Below are 14,760 nucleotides of genomic sequence, written 5' to 3' on the forward strand. Positions count from 1 at the left end.
TTTGAACCCAGTCACTGTGTGAAAGCTGCAGGGTCTTTGAGCATAGTGATTGTTTCTGCAGCAGCAGATAAGTGGTAAAACTGTCTCTGAGGCGGTTAAACACCTGTTTATACAAACAACGTCAAGAGCTCATTATCACCACTAGATCCCATACTGAAGGAGTAGTGGGTGTCCACACTAGATAAATGGAGATCATACTGAGTTCCAAATTACAATAACCATTGCAGTCAACCAGATCTCTCTGCAGAATCACACAGAGGACACAGATGAACACTGAAACTAATTTTACCACAGTCTCATGTTCATTAATACGCAACTAGCTTTAACTGAGATACAACATGAAATTGAGTCTTTGATCTCACATTGAAAATCGTGAATGTCTTCCAATATACACTTCAGTGCTATTTTCATTACTGGATAATATAAAGCATGTAACATTCCAACATTAATATATACGAACAGTCACAAAGCATATTCTTCACACTCTTACACAGTATTTTAATTTGTAAGTAATTTGTAGCATTATGGTTTATAGTATTAAATAACATCACTCATTGCATTATAATAGCAGGATGATTGTGAGCTGTGTGAATGTGAAGTAACATTGACACTTGCAATGCAGTGCATCTTGTTTAGGGTTATGTGCATTTGGTCTTTTTAGTTTTAAAATACTGTAGATCGTAAATATAAAATTCAAACCTCATTGTCCATGAAAATGATTAATTACCATTAGAGAGCTGCTATGCTTATAGAAATAGATTATAGAAAACTCATAGAAAGACTGACAAGAGAGAGAGAGGGTGACACAAATGCACAGAATTGTGGAGTCCTGTAGCTCAGTGGCTAGAGCACTTGCTTTGCAAGCAAGAGACCTGGGTTTGATTCCTGGCAGGGAGAAACCTTGGGCAAGTTTCCTTACTCCACACACCTGATAATAATCCCTCAAAAGAAAACAATAAATTGGTCATTTCAATCCACAACTGTTTGTGGGACACTGCTGTGCGCAATTGGCTGCCGCATTTCTCCCACAGATATACAGTCAATTCACTTTACAGTCTATTCTGTGAAGCGCTTTGAGACATCTAGAAGATGTGAAAAGCACTATATCAAATGCAAGGTTTATTATTATGCAGGTTTGTTTTCATGGTAAAATAAAGCAAGAGAATTGCAGCCTGACAATTCTCCAAGTCTAACAAATTGGGTCCTGTATTTGGATGCCAGTACACTCACTTGTCATCAAGGAGTAAATGGCAGTCCTGGTTTTGGCTACTTTGGACAATATAAGACCACTCTACTTTAGTTTCAATATAATATTAAACAGTAAACATTTATTGATAGTGGGTTAATGGTGAAGAAAGCAGTTTACTTGATTAATACCCAGATACTCAAGTTAGAGTTCACTCCGTGTCTTTCCAATGTACTAGAATGATGGTGTGCAGAAACCTTGCTTAGACAGCACCTTCCTCCCTGTCTTCCACCATCCAGTAGAACAAGAAGATCAATAGCATGTGAACACTAGCACCTCCAGGTGCCTCCAGAGGTCACTCAACATCCTGACCCGGACATAAATTGTTCCTTCATTCACACTGGATCAAAATCATGGAACTCTGTATCCAACACCATCGCAGAATCACCATCGTCACAAGGACAGCAGAAGGCACACCAACCACTACCTTCTCAGGGCAAGCAGGGATAGGCAATAAATACTGACTCTGCCAGTGTCACCCACATCCCAAGATGAATACAAAATAGAGCAGAACCCTGTTATAATACAATAGTTGAGATCATAAAATCCCAATGACCATTATAATGGGGCATGATTACCAGTTAGGGTTTCCACATTCACTGTTCATGTGTGCAGGACATGATGTCAGTTGTGATCTAATGACCCAGAACTCAACTATTTTAAAATGCCAGAAGCCAGCTGCTATTTTGAAGCGAAGCAATGCCTTTGAAGTGACACAGTGTCTTTCTAAGCACTTTCGATGTTTTGTTAAGTCAATAGGCAAGTCAGGGGTCACCTACCCAATGGTGCTTTAAGCAACCCGCACCATAACAAAAAGCTGTTACAATGGGGTTCTACTGCAGCATCTATTGAGCAAACTCTTGGGAGGGTAGAGTCAGTTAGTATAAGTCTTAGAATGGCAAGGAAGAATAAAATGGTAATATTATAGCACTGCTCGACCAGGCTTGACCTTCAGACGAGGCTTTAAATAACTCCATAATTAACAGGTGTACAATTGTCTAAAGTGCCGTAATAATAATAATATTAATAATAAAGAAAATACAAGGATTATTATTAATGATAGACTGTCTAAAAAAACTCCTTAGGACTGGAAGCAGTAGAGAGTTAAGTTCAGCACATTCAATGCTCTATAATTTATATGCACAATACAAAATGTTCCATTCTACTATTTGTTGGTGATGCAACTCACCAGCTCCTTGATGTCTCCCAACAAGTACATCTGCACCCACCATACATCCCATTCCCAACAGGCAAATGCCAACTCCAATGAAGTGAAGAGCCTTGTATCTCACCAACAAGAAGAACCAAGACAGCAACAGCACCACTGGAATAACAAAACAGTCCAGTAGCTGAAACACAAACAAGAAACCACAAAACATTACTGACATATACAAAAAACTGTTTACAGAAAAACAGTACATTACACTACACAGGAGAGGTATCTACTACCTTGACATTGATTATCTGTGAATAACTTTGAGATGTTTTGACATTTTAGAACGCTGCATCACATGCAATGATCCTTATTATTTTAAGTTCCATTTCTTCTGCAATATCTTCAACATGATTCCAATATAATTTTTGTACCATGATTCTTTATTTTAAATTTCAAACAAGAGTTTTTTTTAAATAAAAACTGAAAATTGATCTCAATCAGCTCATTGTCAAGACCTGAAAGCTTAAGTGTAACTGAACTGAAGTTACACAAAAGAAGGTTGAAGTTCCCACTCTGATATTTTTCCATAATCAGCACAATTAAGACATAGGCTTTAGGGTATTTCATAGTTAAATGAAAATCAGTTTAACTCTAAAAGTTTGAAATTCCGATACATAAACATTGAAAGAGTAAAGGTCAGACTGGAAGTTTTTATACTGTAACTGTGCAGTTGCATTTAGATATTCCTGGGGAGTTGTACATGTTCTCTGACGTCATTCGGCAGGTGGGACGCAATGCAACTAACCACAGACTGGCATATGAGCTGCTATCTAATTAGGCAGATCAGTCATTACGCAAGGGGAAGGAGCTTCTCAAGGCTAGAGCTCAGCATTATCCACCCCACCCAGGTACAAGTATTTTATTAGCACTTGGTTATAAGCGATTCCATTATGAATTCACAATCTCAAGCCCTGACTCCTGATGCTGTGTCTTGCAACACCAAACTCCATCCATCCCTGTCAATGGCCTTCCCAGTAGCTCTGAGCTGGAGGAGAAACGGCAAAAAACATTATAGCCACTTTGTTTATAATCGAACACAAGCTTATAATAATCATTTTATAATAGCATATTTCGCTTTGGGAGGACATCCCAAAGCACTTCTCAGGATATACAGGAAACTGGAGTGACTGTGTATGTGGAGTCCTGTAGTTCAGTGATTAGAGCATGCGCCTCGCAAGTGAGAGACTTGAGTTTGATTCCTGGCAGGGCGAAACATTGGGCAAGTTTCCTTACACCACATGCCTCTGTTTACCTAGCAATAAAGGAATCCAGTTGTTAGTCAATTGGCAGATTGCTTTTTCAGGGCTAATAATTCCTTCAAAAAAATGCACCGAATCCACGACTGTTTGTGGGACACTGCAGTGTGCAATTGGCTGCCGCGACTCGTGCACAAAATATACAGTCAATTCTCTTTACAGTGTGTTCTGTGAAGCGCTTTGGGACGTCCTCCCGAGGTGAAAAGCGCTATATCAAATGCAAGGATTATTATTATTATTCTGTGAATTGCTTTGAAACGTCTCAAAGACGTGATAAGGCGCTATATCAAATGCAAGAATTATTATATATTATTATTATTTGTAGGTGAACACAGCAGCCCAATTGCACACAGCAATATCCTACAAATGGTCATGAAATGAATGAGCAATTTTATTTGGGGGATGGATTGGCCAGGATACCAGAATAAATTCTTTTTATGGTATCCTGGCCAATCCTTCTCTTTTTGAATAGTACTATGGGATCTTTAAAGTACACTTGAAAAGGCAGATAGGAACTTGTTTTATTTCTCATCCGAAGAATGACACGTCCGACAATGTAAACACCCCACTAGTACTGTATTGTAGTGTCAGTTTAGTCTATATGGGATCAAGTCCTGAAATGGGCTTGAACCCACAACCTTTTGACTCAGAGGCGAGAGTGTTACCAACTGAGCCAAGCTGACACATCATTCTTACCACAGAACGCCAAAGGGCCTCGGATTAACCTTTCATCCAAAGAACGTCACCTCGAAAAATGGAGCACACTACCAGCGCTGCACTGAAGTGTCATCTTAGACAATATGAGTTCCAAGTCCTAAAGTAGGGCTTGAACTCACAACCTTCTGACTCAAAGGCAAGAGTGCTACCAACTGACCCAGACTGACACACGATTATTATGCATCATGAAAGAAATGCAATAATAATAAAAATATTTTTTGCATTCGATATAGAGCCTTATCATGTTGTCAAGACGTCTCAAAGTGCTTCACAGAATATAATGCCAATTGCGTTCAGCAGTATCCCACAAACAATCGTGGATTGAGTGAGCAAATTATTATTTTCTTTTTATGAAGGGATTATTACTATTACCCCTGGAAAGCAATCCTTCAAACGACTAACAACCGGTTTCCTACTTACTGCTGGATAAACAGAGGCGTGCGGAGTAAGGAAACTTGTCCAACATTTTGTTCTGATGGGAATTAAACCCAGATTTTGCGCTGCCTGGGAAACAAACCCAAGTTCTCTTGCTTGCAAGGTGAGTGCTCCAACCAATATGCTAGCGGACTTATGTACAATTTATATTGGAAACAGCCACCTAGTATTCAATAGTCAAGTATGAGTTAAATGGATTAGTGGATTGTGGACCTGCTCACTATATAAAGGAACTACTTTGATACAAGCTGATATATTGCTCAAGAAAAAGAACCTGTGATAAATACTTGGAAATCATATTGAAAAATCAAAGTAAGGGTCTGGCATGAAAGAGGAAATCTTCAGGCTGTTAAGATTGTATCTTAATTTAAAGAAAGAGATCATTCTACGAGGAGCAGTTTTGCTACTAATTAAAGAAGTGGCTTCTCACCCAGGCTGCTGAGCTCAAGTACTGAGCAGATGTAGAAAGTCTAGGTCTATCTAACTTTGATATGTACTTAAAAAGTATGATTCTGTTAAAGTCTTTATCAGTTTTAAAAGTTAAAAGCAGAGTCTATTTTTTCAGTAAAGAATCCCATACATTGGGAAATGGTGAAAATCTATTCCATTATTTAGTACTCACAGCAGCAGGATGCTGGCTTGAGAATCGGCATTATTCTTAACAATCGTGCAGAGTTCATATTTATATCATTGGAAATGAATATTAACCCTTTCATGGCTTTCATAATACACCACATTCATCCTTTATATTAGCAGGCCTCTGGGGGAAAATAGAGATGTTCTGCAATTGCTTCCAATGTTGATTGAAAAGCAGGATTTGAAAATAATACAGGAATATTTATTGCACTCGAATCAATTTGTTTCCTTGGATTACTTTAGGAGATGAATTATTTTATAATTTCCATTCAGTAGTAGCATGTCACCAACAACATGCATTTATATAGTGCCCTTCAAGTAGGGTAATGTCTTGGAGCACTGCACAGGAGCAGGGTTGGACATTGGGCAAGGGAGAAGAGGGAGGAGGAGATGAATATAAGTGCAGTCAAAAAGGTAGGTTTTCAGGTGGGATTCAAAGATAAGGAGAGGACGACGTGGAGGCATTGAGTTCCAGAAAATAGTGGTGTAGTGGCTGATGGCTCGGCAACACACATCCCTTTGTTTTACTATTAATTGAGCTTGGCAAGCATGTTAGATAAATTAATTTTAGCTTGAATAATATTTTCCTTAATGTTATCTTCACATTTTTTTCTTACGCCACTATTCAGAGTATAAATATTTATAATGTAATTCATCTGGAACAGGGAGAGAATTTTAATTTTTCAAAACATTGCATAATGCACATGTAACACGATAGGATATAAACGTGTTATTGTTTTTGTTTCTCCCGCTGAGAAGGATCCTGACCAGTTCTCAATTTATTCCATAATTTGTAAAAAGAAGGAAATTACAAATTGCAACCTGGCTCATGAATTATGGCACAAAACTGCCACTGCAGCTGAAAAAGAATTTAATAATCCTCTTGCACAATAAATAAACTGCAGGAATTAGAAGAATGGATTAGCTTTTCAGTTAGCATCCTGCATTCAAAGCACCATTCAAAGCAACACTAATAGAGCTATTTCAAATATAACTAGAGTTTTAAGCAGGTTGTATGAAAACCAACCTGACGTTTAAGGAGAATACATGTTTACTGCATTTGCTAATTTGAAAAACACATTACTGAGGTCCTTAACAACAATGTGCATTTATATAATACCCTTCATGTCGGATAACGTCTCAGACCACTTCAAAGTGATGGGGTTGGGAACCGAGCAAGGCAGAAGGGGGAGGTGATGATAGGTGGAGAGATGGAGGCAGGAAGAGGTTAGGGGGTAGGGACTTCAGGTTCAGCATGCAAATATCTTAGGAAATGCTGGATATGGGTCTTTAGGAGATATCTGAAAGCAAGGGGAGAGGCAGCAAAGTGAAATGGTTATGTAAGGTAGAACAGGTAAAAGTGGAACCATGAGAAGACAGGGCCGCTGAGGAAGGGAAATAGGGGAGAACAGAATGGTCAGAAAGACAAAGGAGGAGATGCTGCCAAGCTCCAATTATGTGATGTGTTTGGACAGGACAGTCTCAAAATAAATATCACTCTTTCCCATTCTTAGTGAATAATTAATGTGCTATGGGTGAGGTGTGGGGCTGGGGGGGGGGGGGGGGGAGAAAGGGGATGGTTATGGACATAACAGTGCAGAGTTTGAATACTGTAGTATTTGGATTCACACAGTGAATACTTACAGAAGGACATCTGGACTTCACTGTAAATTTAATAGAAATCTGTCCTCAGCTATTTTGGGATACACAATGTTTTTTCTTCTTCTGTATTTTGAAAATTTGAACTATTTAAAGATATTTTCTTTTAAACCTCTTTCCTCACTCCCCTCTCTACTTCAGGGCCCTAAACATTCTCCCATTTGGGTCACATTTCTTTTCAAACAGATGGAATCTTCTCCAAAAGGAATTGTCACTCCTGAGTAACATGTCTACAACCCTTAATCTCTTGTTCGGCTATGTGTCTGCAGCAGATTGGGGTGGGAATAACTACAGTACATCCTTTACAGGGTTTTGGGATATCCTGAGAGGCTTTTCCTTCCTTTAACAGTCATCTAAATGTAGCTGAAAGATTGTGAAGTGGTAGGAAAGGGAGCACCTATCAGACAAGGTTGAATATGCCATAATGAAGAATGAAACTGACACCAGGGCTGTTGGTTAGCTACGGATGCAACATATAAAACTTTGATGTGGTTGGCCTAAATGGCTGAGACATTGGTTTTAGTGCACACTGATTCTCTTTCAAAAGAAACATTTTGGAATTCCAATCAGATTGCGGAAAACTGAAACAAAATAAACTGAAAAATTGAATTCCCCCACAAAATACGTAATTACTATACTTTACAGAATATCCTGCGAAGCATTTTGATACATCCTCCTGATGTGAAAGGTGCTATATTGAATTTTTTCAAAAAGGGGAAGTGCCTGCATATTGCACTGTATTGGCGGGCCAGCTTTCAACCTCTCTGGAGGCCATTCGGCCCTTTGTGTCTGTGCCGGCTCTTTGAAAAGAGCTATCCAAATCAATTCCACTCTCCTGCTCTCTCCTCATAGCCCTGCAAACTTGTCCTCCCCAAATAATTATCTAAGTAGCGCTCAAATCAAGTCTACAGGTTTAGAAAGGAGATCTTGTCCTGCTCTGGTGGCAGGCAACAGCAACAAATACAATTTTATAGCACCTTTCATGTGGGGAGGATGTCCCAAGGTCCTGGACAATCAAGAATTTGGCAAGATAGTGGTGACATTTGTTTTAAAATTGAAGGTAGCAGGTAATTACAAGGAACCCCGTTATGGATCTCTTCCTCCTCCCCCAATCTGGGGCAGCGCTGTCTTGCCTCCAGCCCTGTTATCCCACGCTGATCTGATACATTGTACACCCGGTTTCTGGCAGTGACTAGCCGGCTTCCAGCACCAGGAAAATGGCCAACTTCCAGGACCTCAGATCACTGCTGGTGTCACTTCTTCTGCACTTTCATGCTCTGAAGAAAGTGACATCAGTGAAGGATGTGTCATCAGCGTGGCTTCTTGTGTACAGCAGACAGTGCAGGAAAGGACATCAACCACACTTCCTACAGGTAAGTTTTATACCACAGGAAGAGGTTTAAGAGGCGACTCGACAAACCAGAAGTTGGACATTTTTTGAGCCCCATTTAAAATGCTGATTCTTTCTTCTGTGCCTGATTTTTAAAGATGGAAGCAACGTTTTAAAATAATAAGACTTTTATAAACATTTTCACTTTCTTGTAAAACTGCTTTACACGCAATTTCTTGCTGCCGGTGAAAGGGTAAAGTATAGAAGACCTAACATGGCTGCACATCAGTGCATCAGTGACCACCAGTTGTCTTCATCATGATGCTCCTGTCTAATGTTGTAAAGGGCTGCAACAAGTAAATGAACACATCAATTGTCAGGCCGGAGACATGAACATATCTGTAGCACCTCAAGATTAAAAAACCTCCAGCAAAGTCAGCAGTTAGTATCACCCCACCCTCCCCTACCCCCACACGTACAAAAACTCACACATTTAACATCTGAAAATAAATGGATCAGACTCCCTTCAAAAGCAGGTGAAGGATGGCACTTTAGGGATACAAGGCCATGTATAAATAACTGGGGAAATACTATGAAGTATGAAATTCAACAGGTTCAGTGTTACATTATCTAGAATGTAATGTTAGGCAAACAGTGTTGTGTTTGAAAAATAGGAGATATATGAAGCGGCTCGTGGTGATATGGTGATATAAATGGGAGTCACGCTGGCAAATAAGAACAAAGTGGTTAATGAGCAACGGCTGCTCTGAGGAGCACAGTGAGGAAAGGTCAATACAAGGTATTTGGACCAACTGTGTAAACAACACAGGACAACTGGATTCACCTTTCATCATGCCTCAATTAGACTTCATCCACTCCATTCGAGAGGAACGTTAATCTGATTTGCAGAGTTGAAGGAGAGAAAGAAAGGTGACTCGGGCATTGAGTTCAACAATAAATGTTAATGCGTAACTTGTTAAAAATGAATTAAATTAAAACTAGCAGTCAGTTTTTGAACCGGAAGTGCTGAATGAAGATTGAACAGTTTTATTAATTTATACTTAATATTAAGTGGCAAACAAATGATTTTAAAATAAGAGTTTCTCACATAGAGTTTCTGAAGTCTGGTGGTAACAAATTGATTTATCATTGAAAGTTGAAAAAAGAAGCTAGTCAGCTCTTTATGTCTCACGGACAAAATTCTTCGAAGTGCTAAGGTTATTACAGTAAGACGTTCAGTAGTGATCAAAGTAGTGAAGGAAAGCAACATATAACAGGACAGAGAACACCAGCAATAGAGTGGAGTAACTGAATTTCAGTAGCCCTTGATTATCCTTGCATTTGATGACGTAACTCAGTGAGCAACTGGAGTTCTGGATTTAGAATTTAAAATGTTGCCGTAGTCACTTAGTTGCTTCAGAGGTACCCAGGTCAAAACTCATGAGCAGAAATTCTGGTCAGTGTTACACATTGCATGTTCAGCAATGACAATTATAATGAGAAAATCCTAGAGAGTGTTTTGGGGTACTGCTGGAGTATAATAAGATAAAACTGCAATAACTTGCAGTGAAAGCACTCTCTGGCAAGCTTCTTGGATGATCAGCTGGGACCACCCTACCCAAACCACTACATGAGGCAAAGTGATTTTTGACCCCTCTGAAGCTGGGTGCTCAGTCTGTTTGTTAAAGCCAGTGATCCTCGCCAGGACTTCGCCCAGCAATCAGGGACAGTCCAATATCCAGAAATCAAAGTTATAATTCTGACTTTGAAATGAGTGCACAAAGGTAATTTAAGCGCTCCAGGATGCTACCCCACGTGAAGGGACTTATATAAGTTGTTATTGTTGTAATTTAAGTTATTCTGCAATATAAACAAGGCATGTTGACAGGAAGAAGGTGAGGCTTGTTCCCGTGTTGATGTAACATCCTGACATCAGACAGAAACTCGAAAAGCTGATGAAGGTTGGCTGAACCTTCCCCCTCAAAAAAGTGTTGCTGTTTGGATTGGGAAATCAATTAAAAAATAAAGTGAAAATGCCAAGTAAAACGAACAAGTGGATATGCCTCACTGGAAACTATACAACTCATATTACTCCAAAGATCCATAGAAAAATATAACACAGTAGGAGGCCATTTCTTCAGGTCAGTGTTTGCTCCAAGAATTCATTCACCATAATCTCTCCTCGCAAATCTTTTCTATAGCTGTACGATTAGATTAACATTTCAATTTACTTCAAACATAATAGATTGCAATGAAACTGTTACTCTTCAAAGGCGTTGTGCTCCATCACTGTCAAGTGTTCTGGGATGCTGCCCGGTGCTATATAAATGCAAGTTGTTGTTGGAGCAAGGAAAGATCATAATAAGGTCGGTTTCTGGGTCCTGTTTACACCTTGCTCTCAAACGGCATCTCTAATTCTGAATGCTCTGCTTGCACATTTAATCTTCAACCCCATTCTTTCAGGAACATCACATGACACATAAGAAAGGAATAATCTAGAGCGGGATTACTAAAGGGCGTTTTGTTCGATTTACCCGGCATTCGGGGTTAACCGGGGTCCACTTTAAGCGGCTTCCAGTGTATTTCTTTACCCAGAGGGTAATTAATGACTGAAACAGATTACTAGGAAGGCTGGTTGAAGTGAAGGCATAGGACATATTTATAAAAAACAGCTTGATGCTATACTGCGAGGGCGGCGGACTGGGATTCTGGATGAGATCAGATGCACTGGGATCTACTGGGTCGAAGCGCCTTCTAGCTCCGAACCTATTAGCAATCATGTATTTGTGATGCCTTGTTATGGATTGAGAAAAACTGGAAACAGTCTCTTAATATTCACTTCATTGTATCCCTTCATTATTTTAAACACATCTGTCTAGTGCCCTTTCAATCCCTTTCATCTCATTTTCAGGGGAAAAAAGCTCCAAGTTATCCAGTCTTTTGAGATAGTTGCATCTCTCATCCCAGGTAACATCCTAGTAAATCTGCACTACACTCTCTCCATCCCCACAGTATCCGTCTTGTGGAGCTGAGCTCCCCGCATTGCAAAAAGCTTCTGACACCTAATTTGGGGTAAAATATTATGCAAAGTAATCATAACACAGCACAGGAAAAAGGAACCTTCAAGGAGAGGAAAGAAGGGAGGGTGAGGAAAGAAAAAGAGTCTGCATCTTGGCTGAGATAACAAGCTTGCCATCTGGGGTGTGATCCTCTGTCTCACCTATTCTATGAAGTAAGACTTTGGAATACCAACAAACAAATAATTAGCAAAACTGGCTGACATATAGAGAACTCCCAGCATGCATATTTTTCAACAGAGAACAAGTAACATAAGAGGAAGTCAATTATCAGTTATTTTCTCCAGAGCTATTATAAAGCTTCTTAAAGGAACCAATTGATAGAGGAAGAATGTTACTGACGTTCAATTCCTTGTCAAACACGCATTTGTCAGTTACATGATCTGATTTTGGTTTATTTACCTCTAGTTAGCTAAAAATAATTCAGTCTCCAGGTGGAAGAGAATCTCAGAAAATTGTCATGGCATTAGTCACAAACTATTGTATTAAAATGTAAAATTGCACAGAATTTTTAAATAATCTTAAATTCAGTCTTGATTTAAAAAAAAACACTTTTCCGTAGTTTTTAGAATAAGGAATGTCCAGCCTTTATTCTTAGCAAGGGGAATTCGACCTTGTATTGGTGAATAATTATCTCATACAAAGGCTTAAATTTTAAACTTTTGTGGTGACAATTAAATACCTGTAAATGGAGAGGTGGTGATCAATATGAAAAAATATGGGGAGATTGACTAAAAAAGGAAACTGAGCCTCTTTTAAAATCATTATTACAGCTTGAAGTCCAGTCAATTGAACATTTAAAAGCAGTTCTTATTTTGCAGTAGTGATTTCTCTTCTAAAGAAGATTGGTGAATGAAACCAAAATGGAACCAAGCAATTGGGGTGACTCACATTTCCATTGTCCGAGGTGATCAGTTACATTTTGTTTACAACTGTGATATTTACAGAAATTCAAGTCTTCATACTAATCTTCATGGAATACTAATGGTTCCTTTTGTGAGAGGAAAAGCTTCAATCTGCAATTATCATATTTTTTGAATTATCTGGAATGATTTTGTATTGTTACAGATTGGCTTAGTGTTTAACAGTTATTGATTTCTCAAAATGACCAGTTCAACTGAAAATTACTTTTACTGTGTAGGAATAGGAAGAAGCTGGTGGACACTTTCTGTTAGATACTTTTTTACAATTCTGATTAAATTTATATGATGTCTGCATATTTATTCTGCAGAGAAACAAGTAAAGATAAAATCCCAGAATATTTTCTGAAACAATACTCCGATTAACATTCTCCCACAAAGGATTCTGTGATGTATACACAAAACCATGCACATAGAAAGCAGCTCATTCAATTCTATTTCACTCAATGAGAAAATCACTTTACCTGTACACTAGTCAGTGTTGTGTACTGATAAGCCTTTATTACAAGGTAGTTGGCTTCTATATCTATTATTCCCAAGATCATGTACTTCCACCATCTTCTTTTTAGTATTGCCAACAGGTTTTCTTCCCCTGTGCAAAAAGAAACAGAACATAAGGTCACATTCTTGGCCATTCAGTAGGTGAGAAAATGCTGGGATTAATACAGAGCAACAAGTAGGGATAGCCTAATCTTGCCTCCAGTGATTTATAATGAAAAGTGAAATTGGCTTGAGTAATGTGGAGCCAAATGGTGGATAATTGAGATTCCACTGGAATGTTTTTTTAAAAAGTCCTTTACTCTTTCTTTTGTCATCTTTCCTGGAGTAGTATCTCCTGCCACGGTACATTCCAAAGCCAATGGCAATGTTATGTGATATTTTATCTGTGAGCACCAGACACATTTCACTATGCTTCACTTACTGTATAGAACCACAGCAACTTACAGCACAGAAGGAGACCATTCTGCCCATTGCGTCTGTGCTGTCTCTCTGATAAAGCTATCCACTTAGTCCCATTCTCCTGCCTTTTCCCCATGCCTCTTTTTCTAGAACCATACATTAGATTCTGTTGATTTACAAGTTTAGAACATAAAGAAAATAGGGTCTATCACACGCCAAATGCTAAAACTGACAATCTTTTACGTATGCTTCTATTTTCGTAAATCTTACCATTAAAGACATATGAAAACGATCTTTAGCTATTGGTGTTTGAATAATCCGAGTTAAGGCAGTGCAGAAGGATTGAAGTGGTGTTATACATGTACAAAGATAGTATGCATTATCTATGCAACATTCAAGCTTCATACAATGTATTTCAAATCACAGACTTTTATAGAATATTGTTTTTCCAAAATATTCCAGACTAGGAAAGGTTTATGACAACTGAATTTAGCAACAATCCATGTACTACAGACAAGGTAATGTTCAGGAAGAAAAAGATGTTACTTTGCTTTATAAAAGTCACAAAAGAATTCAAATTAATAAACATACATTGACAGAAGGCTGTTATACACTACAGGTGCAATTTCAACTAAAATTTGAGCTGAGCTTATTGAGCTAGTCTCTTGCTGGATGGTTTACTGCTTTTAAGACAAATACAAATACAATACAATACCAAATTACATTTGAATAGAGCATTTCACATCGGGAGAAATAAAAGGCATTTATTTATGATGCATTGCTTTCTACAAAACTCCAAAAGACTTACATCCACAGGCAAACACAACTGGAGATAGAGTTACATTTAGCTGCTACTAATTGTTCATAGATGCTCAAAGCTGCTTTGCCGAGCTTTGGTCAAAGGGTTCACTGCTGCCTTCAGAAGATAATCAGACCCCTCCCCTCAAATCATTTCTAGTCAACAAAGTCCCATTTAACAGCTTTAAAAAAGTGTTCTGGATAATTATGCAGTGTGTATCAGGCTGAAGAGAGACACTTATATTAATAGAATGTTTAGCGATAAAAGGTCCTTGTCATATAAGAATTTATTTTTCTTCTATACATGTCTTGGTGGTAATAAACAAAGTATTTCTGTGCCCACCTTTTCCATTTATTACCAATAAAATAGACACTGAACTATAGTGCTGGCATCTGGCAAAAGAATACCAGTGTCAGGAATGTGGGTTAGACATCAGGGCTCTCCTCCCTTGGCCAGGAAATGAAATGTTCAAGTGTACACTTCTAGTCTATCATTCAGTAGGTGAGGGATGGCGGTAAGTGGAGTGTCCTTGGAGCTGAACTGGCTCCAAAGTGACATGCTTACAGTAG

At 38.6% G+C, this 14,760-nt stretch overlaps 1 protein-coding gene across 1 annotated transcript in view; it reads right to left on the minus strand.

Annotated features, from left to right (window-relative positions):
• Positions 1 to 14,760, minus strand: part of slc35f1 (solute carrier family 35 member F1) — a 162,482-nt gene that overhangs the window by 36,886 nt on the left and 110,836 nt on the right. The window contains exons 3-4 of the mRNA XM_042333671.1: positions 12,957 to 13,084; positions 2,436 to 2,595 (exon numbers count right to left, since the gene is read on the minus strand). Coding sequence (XP_042189605.1) covers positions 2,436 to 2,595; positions 12,957 to 13,084 — 288 coding nt within the window. The remainder of the gene's footprint in view (positions 1 to 2,435; positions 2,596 to 12,956; positions 13,085 to 14,760) is intronic.

Source organism: Callorhinchus milii, unplaced genomic scaffold (genome assembly GCF_018977255.1).
Source record: "Callorhinchus milii isolate IMCB2004 unplaced genomic scaffold, IMCB_Cmil_1.0 Scaffold3, whole genome shotgun sequence".
In the NCBI taxonomy this organism is placed as follows: domain Eukaryota; kingdom Metazoa; phylum Chordata; class Chondrichthyes; order Chimaeriformes; family Callorhinchidae; genus Callorhinchus; species Callorhinchus milii.